Source organism: Lissotriton vulgaris, chromosome 7 (assembly GCF_964263255.1).
Source record: "Lissotriton vulgaris chromosome 7, aLisVul1.2, whole genome shotgun sequence".
In the NCBI taxonomy this organism is placed as follows: domain Eukaryota; kingdom Metazoa; phylum Chordata; class Amphibia; order Caudata; family Salamandridae; genus Lissotriton; species Lissotriton vulgaris.
This window is the reverse complement of record NC_141695.1, coordinates 332,753,785-332,769,295: the sequence shown is the minus strand read 5'-3', so window position 1 is coordinate 332,769,295 and position 15,511 is coordinate 332,753,785. Positions and strand designations below refer to the sequence as shown.

General features: G+C 48.5%; 1 protein-coding gene across 1 annotated transcript in view; it reads left to right on the top strand.

Annotated features, from left to right (window-relative positions):
* The window catches only part of PPFIA3 (PPFI scaffold protein A3), an 838,878-nt gene that overhangs the window by 405,752 nt on the left and 417,615 nt on the right, over window positions 1-15,511 (top strand). Inside the window, exons 13-15 of the mRNA XM_086930190.1 lie at window positions 11,549-11,696; window positions 13,431-13,651; window positions 15,185-15,407. Coding sequence (XP_086786316.1) covers window positions 11,549-11,696; window positions 13,431-13,651; window positions 15,185-15,407 — 592 coding nt within the window. The remainder of the gene's footprint in view (window positions 1-11,548; window positions 11,697-13,430; window positions 13,652-15,184; window positions 15,408-15,511) is intronic.

Here is a 15,511-nt window from a genome sequence, read left to right as displayed (position 1 = left end):
TTACTTTTTGTGTGGTTTGTCCAACATACATTTTTGGACAAGGGCATAGTATCGCATAAATAACATTATTAGTGTTACAATTTGACAAAGATTTTAGCTCAACGTTGACACCATTATGCATAAAATTGCGGGTCTCAATTGTGTACCAACAGACATTGCAGCCTCCACATTTCACATGTCCTAGGACCGGGGGAAGATTCCAGTTGGATTCAATGGTAGATCTTGGGTCAGGCGCAGGTAATGCCGCTTGGACCAGGTGGTCCTTAAGATTCTTACTCTTACGGAATGCAAAAATGGGTCTCTCTAGGTTAAGGGGGCCTGCATTTAATACCGGCCAATGTCTGAGAATGGACTTTCTGATTTGGTTTGACACAGGAGAAAATGTGGTGATGCATGCTAGCCTGTCTTGTTTCTCACGTACTTTAGGTGTTAATAGTACCTCCCTCGGACAATACCAGGCTCTTTTCGAAGCATTTTTTACCAACTTTCTGTGTTACCCACGGTGTTTAAGTTTATCAGACAGAATGTTAGCTTCCCTAAAGTAGTCTAATTTACACGAACAATTGCGCCTTATTCTCAGAAACTGAGAGTATGGTAGGGAGTCCTTCAATGCCTTAGGGTGATTACTGTCATAACTTAGCAGTGTGTTCCTCTCAGTGGGTTTTCTGAAGAGACGTGTCAATATTTCGCCTTCTTTATGGTAAATTGTTAAGTCCAGAAAGGCAATCTCTGATTTATCATGCGTGAGTGTAAATCTCAGATCAGCACAGTTGTTATTCAACCAGTGTAAAAATTGGTCAAGTGTGTCAATGTTATGGTTCCATATAAGGAAAATATCGTCGATGTAACGACGCCATAACCCAATGCCTGAGTAAAAAGGATTAGTCTCATTAAGGATAGAGTTAGTTTCCAATGCGTCCATGAAAAGTATTGCCAAGTTGCAGGTCAGTCACTGCAGGCTGCAGTCAATCACAGGCACCTTGGATTTGTATGTCTTAGATTCACACCACAGGTGGCCAGGGTAATCTGCCCCTCTCAGATGGCAGCGCGCAGCAGCGGGGAATTTTTGAGTGCACCCAACTACCTCTTCAGACAGCACCTCCAGCCCCATACAAAGTTGCAGTCTGAAAGCCGCTGCTTTGACCACTTGGGCACCGCTGGTCTGCTCTATTGCCCAGATTCAGCAAGCCGCCCTCCAAATCACGTGGAACATGCCTCGATCGCCAGATCAAGAGAAAAATACAGCTTCAGCAGAGGGGCTGCACTCCCCAATCCCCAGTTATTATCTGTTGTTATGTAAGGTATGGCCCGTGCTGTCTTTCCTGGTGGCCCGCTGATGCTACAATTTCTGCGCTGACCCCTAGAGATGTAGCGGGCCCTTGACCGCCGGTTCCGTGGTCTTCAGAGTGCCGCCCCGCCCCCGCGGACATCAGCCTCACCTGCACGCTCACGAGCGAGGTAATTTCCCAGCCCAACAATGGCTCATAGTGTGTTCCGGGATCCCCCACAGCCCCCCGTCGCTCCTCTTCGCTTGCGGCACAGAGAATGCAGATTTGGAAGGGAAAAAAAAACGTGCGGAGGCCTTCGCAGTCCGCTCCCTCAGTACCTTTTCAATAGGACCTGCGTCCAGGCCAGAAGCCGCAGTGTCGCGCACATGCCGCCCGGGCCACCAGGCGGCACAGGCGTCTCCAATACCACCCTCCTCAGCACAGATGTTCTCGGCGGTCCACACAGTCCGCCTGCGCTGCCTCCGTGGGCTGGCCGAAGCGTTGTATGCCGTGCAGGATCTCAAGGGCAGCGGATTTACTTATGCAGCGGGGCTCGCACCTCAATCAGCGGCCTTCTTCCTCTCAAAGGAGCGCTCGTCTCCGCCGCCATTTCCTGTGCAGACCAGGGCGCCAACTCTCCGATACCACCACCGCTGCCCTGCAGTTCACTCACGGGCAAAGAAGGTATGGTTTTGTTTCTTATCACCTCTGATTGTAGGTTATGGCTTAATGGACCCACTGTATGCCAATGTATGCCCGACTTTGAACTGATATTGTGCTCGTCCGGCAGAGCCGACAGGTTATGCAGCCTTCTTGCTGCTTGGCCCGGCCCCACCCCCTGCTTATCAGAATCTAATCGCACGTGCACCAACGTCTCATCAAGTTCCTTTATATAAAGATTCTATAGAGGAAGATTTTCTATTCTAGACTTTGCCTACTACACAGAGAGGGGCACAATACTTACCTTTACTCAAGGTTATGACCCGTCATTCATTGGAAGTGTTTTTTAAAGACCCAGTCAAAGCAAGGATCATTACTCCACACATTGACAAAAAAGTACAAGGCAGCACCATTAGGCCCCATTTTCATTAAAGGCCAACCCACCCCACACTCTTTGGTAGTGTCAAATGCCAGGAAAAGAGCAAACTCACAAACAACTGGATATGCACCACCTCCAGAGAAAGAATCCAAGCTCGTAGATGCCTGTGGTAAAAGAGTTGTGGTACACGCAGCTAATCATTGGCATATAGCCAATAGCCAAGCCGTATTAGCAAGGTATGAAAGGGCCCACGGAGATGAAATGGAGGGGCTCCTCCACATCTCCCACAGGAGCACAAAACGAAGGTCAAGAAATAGTGAAGGAAGGTAAACTTATTACTAACAATTCCATGAGATGTGCACTAGATGCAGCTGACCCCGCTGCTAGAGGTATTAACACAAGTATCCTATTACGTAGGCATGCGTGGCTAAGGGTGTCAGGATTTAAACCTGAAGTACAGTAGGCCATATGAAATCTACCATTGGGCACGCAAGTAGACACAGCCCTTGAAAGGATGAAGGACACGAGGTAGCAAAATCTATGGGAGCCCTACAAACTAACACCTACTGTGGTTCTTTTCGTTGGCCTAATTACAAACAGAGTGCCAAAACTGCCACCGCAGATACCGCCACAATACAAGAATCCGGGACAAACCGCTACACCTAGAGCTTTCTACAGAGGCTCTTATAGAGGAAAATGTTTTAAAGGAAGAGGCAGAAGAAACACCCTTTCCTCAAATGGCAGTAACAAACAGTGACATACTTACAATTCCCCCAGACCATCTAACACCTGTCGAGTGTTGTCTTCAACAGTTTCTCAACAATTGAAAATCCGTCACAACAGACCAATGGGTCTTGGAAATTATCCAACATGGTTATTGTCCACCTCTCAAACACAAACTATCTGTACAACATTATACCCTTCTGCAAAAAAGAGATCTCTTCTATTACAAAAAAGGAGCAATAAAAATAGTTCCACCACAATTTCAAGGAACAGGAGTATATTCACTATACTTCCTTATACTCAAAAAAGATGGGTCCCTATGACCCATTCTTGATCTCAGACCATTAAATCATTACATCATATAAGAAGACTTCCATATGGCAATTCTCCAAGAGATTATTCCATTATTACAATAAAGAGATTTCATGGTGACTTTGGATCTAAAGGACACCGGTTTCCACATACCAATTCACCCTGCACACAGGAAATACCTCAGATTTCTGTTCCAAGGAAAACATGATGTAAGCAGCTGGCTCTATATATACTACACCAAAATGAGGTATAGTGTGTATAGAGTCCAAGTGACCCCAAAGGTAGTCAGAGGTTAAAGTTTATATAGAACCTTACTCTCTAATTGTGGTACAGTGGTCGAGCAGTAAGGCAGTATCAGAGGACAGTGTTAAGCATTTGATGTACACACTCAGTCAGCAAATGAATTCACACACTCAATAACTGAACTCTAGGCCAATTGTGTTTGTATAAAAATATATACTTTTATTTTTTGAATCAAGCAAGCCTGGCACAGGTAAGCATTAAATACTTTTCAGAAATAAGTTACTGGATATAGAACAGTTTGAAAATGCAATAGCAATTGTACTTTGTTTGATTTACAGGGGATGCAGTAGGTTACAACACTTAGCAATTACAGTACATTTAAATGAATAGGTTTTTTCAGTAAATTACAAGTAAGTTACTTTTTACTTTTCTTTTCTAACTCAGTGCTGGATACCTAGATTCAAACAGGTAAGTAAATACATCTGAAAGAAACAGGTTAGTATTAGATTCCTTACCTTAGAATATCCCCAGGCGTCCATCTGGATCTGGAGACTTTTGCGTAGCAGTACCCCTGCGCGTCGTGCCCCAACTGTCGAGTCTGACGTCGAAAGCTAGGCGGGAGCGGTCCCGTAAGCGCCTCGAGCTCCTGCAGTCGGCCCGCGCCGCTCGAGGCCCCGGTCCAGGAGGAGGTCGAGGGACCAGTCGCAGGGCCGGAGTCATCAGCTCGGCGAGTCGACACCACTCGTTGGGCTCCAAGTGCTCAGGTAAGAGGCACACGAAGTCGAAGAAGCGACACCGCTCTTCTGACTTCCCCCGGCCTGCTCCATACCCGCAGGTCCCTGGGCAGAACGCGAAGCCGGAGATCGATGCCTTCTTAATGTCCATGAGGTCGCTCACTCGTCCATCAGGTTCCGCAGCGCCTTCGGGCCCGCAGTCCCGACTGGGAGCCCAAGCGGGCCGGGTGCTTCGGCCCGGCGCCTTCGGGTGCTTCGGCGCGGGGCCGACTGCGACTTCGGTCCCGATGCCGCAGGCCCCCGCCGGATCCGGGTCGCCGCTGGTCGACCTAACGACTCCTCCGACCCTCTACGATGTCGCCCCCAACGCAGTCCCTGGACGATGTCGTCCCCGATTCCCTCCCCCTCCACCCCCCGGCCCCAGGATCCGTTTCAGGCGTCGGAACGGCATCGATCGACGCCACATTCGACGTCGTGAGAAGTGCAGTACTTCTATGATCCGGCCCCATCATTTGAACCTGAATACCAGGAGATGGAGGGCGAGACGGATTGGGAGGGGTCTGAGGAGCCTCTGGCACGGGAGTGCCAGTCTTTTCAGGACTGGGCAGGTGAACTACGGGAGGCCAGTGGTTTGGACACTTCCCCCGACACTGGATTTGTCTCCCCTCCTACCGTGGCTACGGTGGAGGGGGCTGCCTACAGTGTGGTGTTGATGAGGGCAGTCAAGGCCTTGTCTCTTGAGCTCCCCGTCGCGGCCGTGAGGACTAACCTCCTCACTGAGGTCCTCAAACCGCAGGCAAGCTCTTCAGAGCCTCTACTGCCGTTCAATGAGGCCTTAACTGACCTTCTGTTGGGCACTTGGTCCAGACCCTCTACAGGTCCCCCTATAGATAGGAACGTGGCCAGACGCCACCGCACGGCCCGGGGCGATCCTCGTTTCCTGTCCATCCACCCCACCCCCAAGAGCCTGGTTATCCAGGCCTCTAATTCCCAGACCGCATTCCCGACAGCTCCCCCTAATCGGGAATCCAAAAGATATGAACAGTATAGAAAAAAGATGTTCTCCTAACTTAGTTTGGGGTTGCGGTCGGTCAACACCGCTTGCCTTTTGGGCCGTTATACCCACTCTCTGTGGGACACGGTCGCAGACGTGCTGCCACAATGCCCGGAGGAGGCCCGGGTTAAACTCGCCCAAGCCCTTGCGGAGGGGCGAGATGCGGCACAGTATTCCATTCGATGTGGGCTGAATACCACGGACTCGCTAGGCAGGGCGATTGCAACGACGGTGGCTGTTTGCCGCCATGCCTGGCTGAGGTCCGCCAATTTTTTGGCTGATGTCCAGAACACCCTTATGGACATGCCGTTTGATGGCCGCCGCCTCTTTGGTGACAAGGCAGACAGTGCGCTTGAGCGCTTTAAGGACTCCAGGGCTACGGCCAAGTCATTGGGCCTGTCGGCCCGCGCCAGCAAACTGCTACCTTTCGCTCCTTTTGTGTCCAAGGAAGGGGCACCCCCACACGTCCTGCCAGCAACGGTCCGCAGACTAACATCCAGAGCGGTGGCGGACGTGGTAACTGCTGTGGCGGTGCCAGGGGACAACGGCGAGGCCAGTCCAAATCAACCCCCGCAACATCCGCCTCAAAGCCTTTCTAGTCCGAGCTTTCAGGCCCATTTAACGCCAGTGGAGGCAGGGTTCGCCATCACCTCCTCCACTGGCGCGACATCACATCTGACAGGTGGGTGCTGCAAATCGTCCGAAGGGGCTACTCCCTCCCCTTTGAAGCGACCCCTCCAGCCATGCCACCACAATACCACCTCATGCCGGGGATCACTTGCAACCTCTGCGAGAGGGAGTTACGGCCCTCTTGGCCAAGGGGGCCATCAAGCGCGTTCCTGGGCCAGAAGTAGGGTGTGGTTGTTACTCCCACTACTTTCTGGTTCCCAAGAAGGGCAAAGGGGGCCTACGCCCTATTTTGGACCTGCGGAACGTCAACGGCTTCCTCCGGAAGGAGAAGTTCAAGATGCTGACTCTGGCTCAGGTCTTGGCTGCCCTAGACCCGGGAGACTGGATGGTAGCGTTGGACTTGCAGGACGATTATTTTCACATCACCGTCCGGCCCACCGGCGCTACCTGCGGTTCACGATAGGCCACGAGCACTTTCAGTTTACCGTGCTCCCCTTCGGCCTTACCAGCGCCCCTCGGGTGTTCACGAAAGTGATGGCAGTGGTCCCAGCTCATCTGCGCAGATTAGGGGTGTCAGTCTTCCCCTATCTCGACGACTGGTTGTTGAAGGCGGGCTCGCCCCAGACAGTCGTCAGCCACCTCCAGACAACGGCAGACCTCCTGCACCAGCTGGGGTTTTCCATCAAAGTGCCGAAGTCACACCTGTGCCCCTCTCAGAAGCTCCTCTTCATCGGAGCGGTACTTGACTCGGCGCGGTTTCGGGTTTATCCTCCCGAACAGCGGGTTCGGGATATTCAGGCTCTGATTCCAATCTTTCAGCCTTTATCCCGGGTCTCGGTCAGGTTGACGCTGTGGCTTCTGGTGCTGATGGCCTCCTGCATCCGTCTGGTGCATCACGCCCGGTGGCGGATGCGGGCTCTGCAGTGGGACCTGAAGTTTCAGTGGGCCCAGCATCAGGGCAACCTGTCCGACCATGTCCTGATCTCGGAGGGCACTGCGAGACAGCTGCAGTGGTGGCTCACTGACCGCGATTGGGTCAGCGGCAGGTCCCTCTCCTTACCCCAACCGGAGCACGTAGTTGTGACGGACGCGTCCCTCTTAGGTTGGGGAGGCCACATGGGAGAGGGGGAGATCAGAGGCCTCTGGTCTCCGGCAGAGTCCCGGCTCCATATCAACCTTCTGGAGCTGAGGGCGATTTGTCTAGCACTGAAGGCATTCCTCCCCTCTGTCCGGGGGAGTGTAGTGCAGGTGTTCACTGACAACACCACCGCCATGTGGTACTCCAACAAACAGGGCGGGGTGGGGTCGTGGACCCTCTGCCAGGAGTCTCTGCGCCTCTGGCAGTGGCTGGAACATCAGGGCGTGACCCTGGTGGTTCAACACCTGGAAAGTTCTCTGAACGCCAGGGCGGACGAACTCAGCCGACGGTGCATGATGGATCACGAATGGCGTCTTAAGTCAGATGTGGCGCAAGGCCTCTTTCTGCAATGGGGAGAGCCTTGGTTAGATCTATTCGCCACAGAAGAGAACGTGCAATCCCATCAGTTCTGCGCGTTGGAATTTCCAAGGCGGCACTCGCTCTGAGACGCTTTTCGTCGCGAGTGGAGTTGCGGTCTGTTGTACGCCTTTCCGCCTATATCACTTCTGCCGAGAGTGCTGAAGATCAAGCGCTACCGGGCCTAAGTTATCCTTGTGGTTCCGGACTGGACACAAAGGTACTGGTATCCCGAGCTTCAGTATGTCTGTCGGACCCCCGGTTCGCCTGCCTCTTCAGGAGGACCTTCTGTCGCAGCAGCAGGGGACGGTCCTCCACCCGAACCTGTCCAGTCTCCACCTACATGCTTGGAGATTGAGCGGCGACAGTTGAGGCCATTTGACTTGCCTCCTGAAGTCTGTACTGTGATTCTGGCAGCCAGGCGTCCCTTCACAAAATCGGTATACGCCTGCAGGTGGAACAGATTTGTGGCATGGTGCACAGCAAAGGCTGTGGATCCTCTTCCCCTCTTTCTGAGGTTCTTCTCTTCCTTCTTTCTCTTGTGCAGCAGGGCTCTGCTCTGGGCACTCTCAAGGGCTACCTTTCTGCCCTTTCAGCCTATATAAGGCTACCTGATCAGCCATCTTTGTTCAAGTCCCCAATTGTAAAAAGGTTTTTGAAGGGCATCACGCACATGTTCCCCCCTGTTCCATTCGTGATGCCTCAGTGGGACTTGAACCTTGTTCTTACCTATCTGATGTGCGCTCCCTTTGAGCCACTTCATAACTGTCCTCTTAGCCTTCTTACTCTGAAGACTGCTTTCCTGGTCGCCATCACCTCTGCCAGGAGAGTGAGTGAGCTCCAGGCTCTTTCTTCCAAACCCCCTTTCCTTTCTGTCCATCCGGACAAGGTTGTGTTGCAGACAAGACCCTCTTTCCTGCCCATGGTTGTCACAGCTTTCCACATCGGGCTGACCATCACCTTGCCCACCTTCTTTCCGCCTCCGCATCCCTCTAAAGAGGAAGAGCGGCTCCACCGTCTGGACCCCAAACGTGCCATCTGGTTTTATCTGGATCGCCAACTCTTTGTTGGTTACGTGGGCGCTAAGAAGGGACGGGCCGTACACAAGCGGACCATCTCTCGGTGGGTCGTGTTGTGTATCAAGGCATGCTACTCCTTGGCTAAGAAGGAACTCTTGTTGGGCTGATGGCCCATTCCACTCGGGCCACGGCGGCTACTACTGCCCTGGGCCGGGGAGTCCCCTTGCAGGACATTTGTCAGGGAGCTACGTGGGCCTCGCTGCACACGTTTGCAAGTCACTACTGCCTGGACAGTCAAGTCCGGAGGGATGGTTTCTTTGGCCGTTCCGTCCTCCAGGACTTTCTGGTGTGATTATTGGTTCGCAGACCCACCACTGGGGTTGCTATTGCTGGGGTATCTATTCTAAGGTAAGGAATCTAATACTAACCTGTTTCTTTCAGATGAACAAGTTACTTACCTTCGGTAACGATATATCTGGAAGAAACAGTAGTTAGTATTAGATACCTTACCGCCCCACCCATCCTCCCTGTTCTGCGAATCGATATCTAGGGTTAAGGTCATCCCCTTTCGCGGCCCTAGTTTCATGGCACCAGTGTTGGTTTTTATCATGGCTATGCGTTTCTGGCGCAGAAAAGCTGTGTATAAGAACTGACGCCAGCGCGCGAGGGCGGCGTCTAAGTACTCCGGCGACGTCATCCCGGCGCAAACGACGCCGACGACGGACACGGAGCCGCAGAGGACGCCTACCGACGCGCAGGGGTACTGCTAAGCAAAAGTTTCCGGATTCAGTCTGACGCCTGGGGATATTCTAAGGTAAGGAATCTAATACTAACTACTGTTTCATCCAGATATATATCGTTACCGAAGGTAAGTAACTTGTTCTCCTAGAGCACTCAGATCATCCTCTGCCGATTTGCGATTTGGCCTGTATCCCCCAAAGCACGCCTGGTGCGTAGAGATGGTAGATCCTTCGGCTTACTAGGAGCCCAAGCATGGAACAAACTGCCAGTAGCGCTGAGAGCATCAACAGATCTTACCCACTTCAAGAAACGGCTGAAAACATGGCTTTTTAAGAGCTAAACTCCTAGTAAGGCAGCAATGTGTGAACTGTTAGTGCCGGGACACTCCTGCTGGAGTAGCTGTGCTCTTTATAAGTACCGGTCATTCATTCATTCATTCATTGTATGAACATTCTTAAAGAGGCTTGTAAACAAGAGGCTTGTAAACCAACTACAAGGCAATGTTTTGCAGCAAAATGTAATGCATTTATGTTCTGTCACAAGCAAAACGTTAACCCTTTTCATGCAAAAGTACAAACACTTATTTTATACCTATTTCATTTGCAAACTTTAGGATTAGCATACACTTCTATAAGATTGCATCTTGCGGCAAATGCAGCACACATATCTTTGTTTAAAATTCCTGTTATAAAAGCTTTTATGGAGGGACTTGAGAGAATAATGTCAGACGACCACTTACCGCGCATGTGTCAGCCTAAAATTGAAGATGCTGTCACCACTCTAGCAGTACCTGTGGCTGGGAGAGGAGGTATCTTAAGTATTACCTCCCGATGGGCCTCTTGAAGATGGGAGTACGGTCTCATGAAGATGTCAGTACAGATGAGGTCTGAACGACGTGTGGCCACTAGCGGACAAGTTAGGCCTATGGCCCCTCTATTTTTTTATATCTTGTTTCTGATACCCTTTGACTATTGCAATTGAGCACACACAGGTTTATTTCCCCTTCCAAACCAGGAAAGTAACTCTGATTGAGCTGGTACTTCAAAATGTGTTCCCACTTCGTAGAAGAACAAGTTAATTACCTTTGTTAATATTCTTTCTGGTGGATACTCTGGTTAACTGTAACTGCAGATTCTCCACCTTTGGATTATACTCGGGTGCTAGATTGGATCTGGAACATTGAACAGCAATTCTTTCATGTACTGATAGGTAGCACTGTGAGGTCCTGTTATCACTCCGTATGTTACCCTCCTCTCCCCCCACCCCCCATCTCCCTTTCCTGGTGGGGAATGGCACCTTGGAACTACATATAATAGACAACCTTACCCAGTAATGTCAATTTCTTAATCTTTCTCCATTTACGTCCGCAGACAAAAAGTACTTTGAACACATCGCAGGTGACAGTTTGCCAATATCTAACTTGTGATCCTATTATGATGTTATGGAATGAGCTAAAGGAGCAACAGTACTGGAGTTAGTATTTCTGTAGCACTGGCTATCGTTTAGGTTTTTAAACATCCCCTGACATTTTGATTAACTCTGTAATTCATAGCCCGCAGGTATCCAGTTCAAAACTCATACCACACTTAAACATGTCAATTAAAACCTCCTCGCAGCACTGGGGTCACTGTCCCCTTAGATCTGATAAGCTCCTGTTAGCTTTAAAACAGGGTGGATAGGAATGAACTTATGTGGAGCAGGTTTGAAGCATGAATTGAGAGCATCAGATCTACATCCCTCAGGTACTGAACTGCCCCTCAAGTTCCTGTGCCTTCCTGGTATGGTTTGAGATGGGCATGATGATCTGAGATACTCGGCGCCCAGGCACAAAGTCAGCACACAGATCTGACATACTTATCACCAAGGGACAAAGTGAGCAAAGGGCCTGAGATGCTCGTCTTCTATGTATATGGTGAACTCTGAGAGCTCAAATGTTAGTCAGTGAGGTACAGGACTATTACAGATATATTTGATGCTCAGCAGAAGTAAGCTTAGTCTACGAATTTCTGTTCTTCACCCAACTGCGCGTCGGACATATGGAACAAAGATACTCATTACTTAGAAATGAGCTGGGTAGCGAGAGCTAGCAGAGAGCACTGAACTGTCACCTGTATATTGAAGAAGCTGACACCATAGAGAACTCTGTTTGAAGTTTTAGTGGTATGTATGCCCTTGTGTTGGACTTCCTAGAACAGTGCTGTTAAGTGCCTTATAAGAGTACATAGTGGTGTTGCAAGTCTGGAGTCATACCTGCAGAGAAATTTCCACATTAATCTATTGTCTTCTATAGGTCTTTGCCTGGCAGTGCCTTGGAGCTGCGCTATTCCCAAGCCCCTACTCTGCCCATGGGCAGCCATATGGATCACTACAGCAGTACTGCAGTCATTCGCCGGCCGAAAAAAGGGCGCTGGGCTGCCATGAAGGATGACTCGTGTAAGGTAATGTGCACACAGGGAAATGGGCAAGGAAGACAGTGCTGGTGCAGTACAGTAGCTGTTTTGTATTATTTATGTCCATTTCCCTTTTCCTTTGTGTCCTGTCTCCTGATCTGATATTGGAGTGTCCTTTTTGACTCATTTATATGTGTTGTTGTGTTCTTTCATTCTCTTATTTATTGTGCCTTCTTTTTGTGCTCTGACTTTCTAATTTTCTTTTTCTTGAGTTCTTTCTTTCCCCCCTATTGTCTCCCCTTATTTCTTGCCATCAATCTATTTCTGTTTCTCTTTTGCCCCTTTCTTCCCCTCTCTTTGTATCTCTTGTACTTACCAGTTTTTTCCTCTAGTTTTCCCTTTATTCAACTTCCTCTCTTTCTCTCTTTCTCTCTTTTTCTGACTTTCTTGCTCTTTCCTTTTCCTTTAGTGGCTGTGTGCATGTGGAGTGTACCAATCTTGCATTTGATTAATTCTAAACTCTGTTAACACAACTTTCCTTCTGTTCTGCCTTCCTCTTGGATCCATGGCTGGGTGAGTTTCTGCCATTTTCTTTTTTTGGTGCTTCTGGTAGTTGAAATGGTCCGTAGTGAGTTGTTCTGTAGTTGTGTGAAAGTGAAACTGTCTTGGTTTTGTTTGCTTCGGACAGATATTTCAGGGCTATTAAAATATAATTGTACATGAATTATGTCTCTCTTCAGAAAATATTACCATAGACAGCAACAGTGAGTAATGTCTCTTTTCAGCAAACTTTATCATAGACATGAACAGTGAACCTGTTCCCATTGTCATAATTATGTCTGCTATCACAACTTGGTATAGCAAATTCCTTGAACTATGCTGATGCTACTGATCTGGCTGCAGTACTATGCATGCTATCATCTTGAAAGTACAGCCATAATGACCTTTTTCCCAAAAGGTAGTGTGTTTCAGGGTATTCAGGACACAGGAATGCTAATTTGTGCCACACAAGCTGTATCTAGTAATGTAGAGCTTGTCTGCCTATTTTTTTTGGGTGTGCTTTCATAAAGAGCAGGCAAAATCTTACTGAATTGAGTATCATGTTGGCATATATGAGGAAAGACCATGCGCCAATAGGGATGGTATTGGTTGAGATTGAACTACTCTATCAAATGAATCTTCTTCCCTCCAGCCCAGCAAGAAGGTTCCTTGCAAAGGTTTCTCACTTCCGCTGAATGAAAAAAGCCCTTAACACGTGCAATATTTGCTCTAATCTTTTGACACTGACTTAGATAGCCCAATTTGAGATGACTGTGCAACCAACAATCCTTACAAATACTTTATTACTACATGATAAAGACTTTTGAAATTCAGGATTTTACACTGATATTTTCTATAATCTATGTTGCTGGTTTTGTAAATCTTATTTATTGGTAATTTATATTTCTATAGTTTAAATATCCCCCATTTTCTCCTTACCCTCAATATCCACTTTCAAGGCTGAACACTCCATAAATGCACCAAATGAGTCCGTTACCTAACCAAATATTAATTCTCAGGCAAGATTCAGTGGGTAGATTCAGATAGTTTGAGACCTCCACCATCCTGCTCGAAGGAACATGGTTTTTAATGTCTGTTCTAATTTCAAAAGTACTGTTTTGATACAGATGAGTAGTCCTTAGACCCATGATACTGTTGCGATTGGAGAGTGTGTGGGGGATGCATGATCGACTGGGCTAGCTCCATGAGAATTCTCCATCCTGAATGCTGTTTTAATTGTAGATTGGCATCCTTGGCAAACAGGAATGGGAACGGTCTCAGCAGGCTAACGTTCTGTCCAATGTATCCCAGTCCTTCGAGGGGGACATGGATGGCTCAGACGATGATGACCGGGACACAATCTTCAGTTCAGCAGATCTGCTGTCTCCCAGCGGACAGACGGATGTGCAGACGCTTGCCATCATGTTGCAGGAGCAACTAGAAGCAATCAACAAGGAGATCAAGTAAGATGCTATGAGTGACACGATCAATAGAGATACTTAGGTTGTTGGGACTTGTACTGCAAGTGGGATGTAGAGAAAGGCAAATCCACTGGAGGAGAAATTAATACGATGTAAAGGGATTTTAAGAGGCAGAGAAGTTTGTACATGAAACATCCTTAAATAAAAAGATATTTAACAAGCAGCAACGCTTGAGCTGTAAATAGTTGGGCTTTAGAGGTTTTGAAAGGGATGGAGAACGCTATGGTAGAGGCGCTCTGAAACTGTGGAAGCAGCTGTTGTTGTGAGGCTTGGTATCTTTAGAAGATCGAATTAAATCTAGAGATGGTGCCTAGAGTATTTTGAGGCAGTGGAGGGAGAGGGTTGTAGTAGATCAAGTTTGGGTTAAAGGCTTTGTGTATTGGGAAGTTTGAGTAGGTGGTGTAGGCAGAGGTAACATGGACAGGGTTCGAGAGCTTTGAGGGGGCAGACCATATTAAGGTTAAGAAATTTGGTGTGTAGAGATATTTGATGGGTTGGATTGATTGTGTTAGAATAGAGGGCCTGTGGTCTAGAGAAGTATGATGGGTTACTTACGTTTGGGGAAGATATTTTAGGGATTGTACTGGATTGAGCAGTGAATGAAGAACAGCTACTGAGACTTGGGTCAAATTTAGAGGGTAGTAAGTTTGGATTCGTTTGACTGCGTAGATATTCGAGGGAGAGAGTATGGTTACATGTAGAGGGGCTTTATCTTGTGCAGTTTTGTGGGTTATAGACGATCTGAGTATAGAGGCTTGGGGTTTAAAGAGGTTTGAGGGGTGAAGAGAGTTGGGTTGGGGTAGACTGGATTGTGGCCTTAAAAGGTCAAATAACTGTCAACTAACATTGGACTTTGAGGCTTTACATTTAGGAAGTTTTGTAGGAACCTGAGGTATAGATAATTTTGAGGGGGGGAATAAAGAAATGAATGCTGCATCAAGTTTGAAAGTGTTACATGACGTGGAGATGAGCTCCGTAGGATGAGTGAAGGAAGAGTATGGGTAGACAAGGCTGGAATCCAGAACATTGATTTAGAGAAAGTCAAGTGTGATGGGGGAGCAGCAGGGTCATTATATTCTGATGCGAAAAAATGGAAAGGTTAAAGAGTGCAGCAATGTTTGGATGTCAAATGAGACTGTGCATAGGAGCAAAGTACATACAGTTCTTAGGGTGTGATAGGTGAGGCACATATAGTTGAGGGGCAGAACACTGGCCCATTGGAGTGTACATGGATGCGCACAGAGAGGCGCGGGTGTGTTAGAAGGTAGAGTGGGCATTTGCTACAGAGTGAATATATGGATTGAGTACAGGTGAAAGAGACCAGAGAGCTAAATAAGTAGCTGGTAAGACTCAACAGGAGATGGAGCGCAAAGGCTACTAGAGGGAGAAAGAGACCTGTCAGAAGACCACAGCTATACGGTGAATAAATAACTAGGGTGGGGCTAGAGAGCAAATCTGAAGCGGAATATTGGCAGCTGGAAAAATCGTAACAGTATTACATCTGTTACTCTGTAGGTTGATACAGGAGGAGAAGGAGACAACGGAGCTACGAGCAGAGGAGATCGAGAGCAGGGTGAGCAGTGCAACACTGGATGGATCGCTTGGTCGATACCGCTCTGCCAATACCATCCCCACATCCGTCACCAGTTCCACGCTGGCCAGCCCATCTCCCCCAAGCAGCGGGCACTCCACGCCCCGGATAACCCCGCACAGCCCAGCACGCGAGGGCGACAAATTCGTAAGAATCATTTTAGCACTACAGCTCAATTTGAAATCATAATAATACATGATATTCCTTTAAGCAGTGCCCTCCTAAGACACCAGCAGTGTCGTGCATCTTCA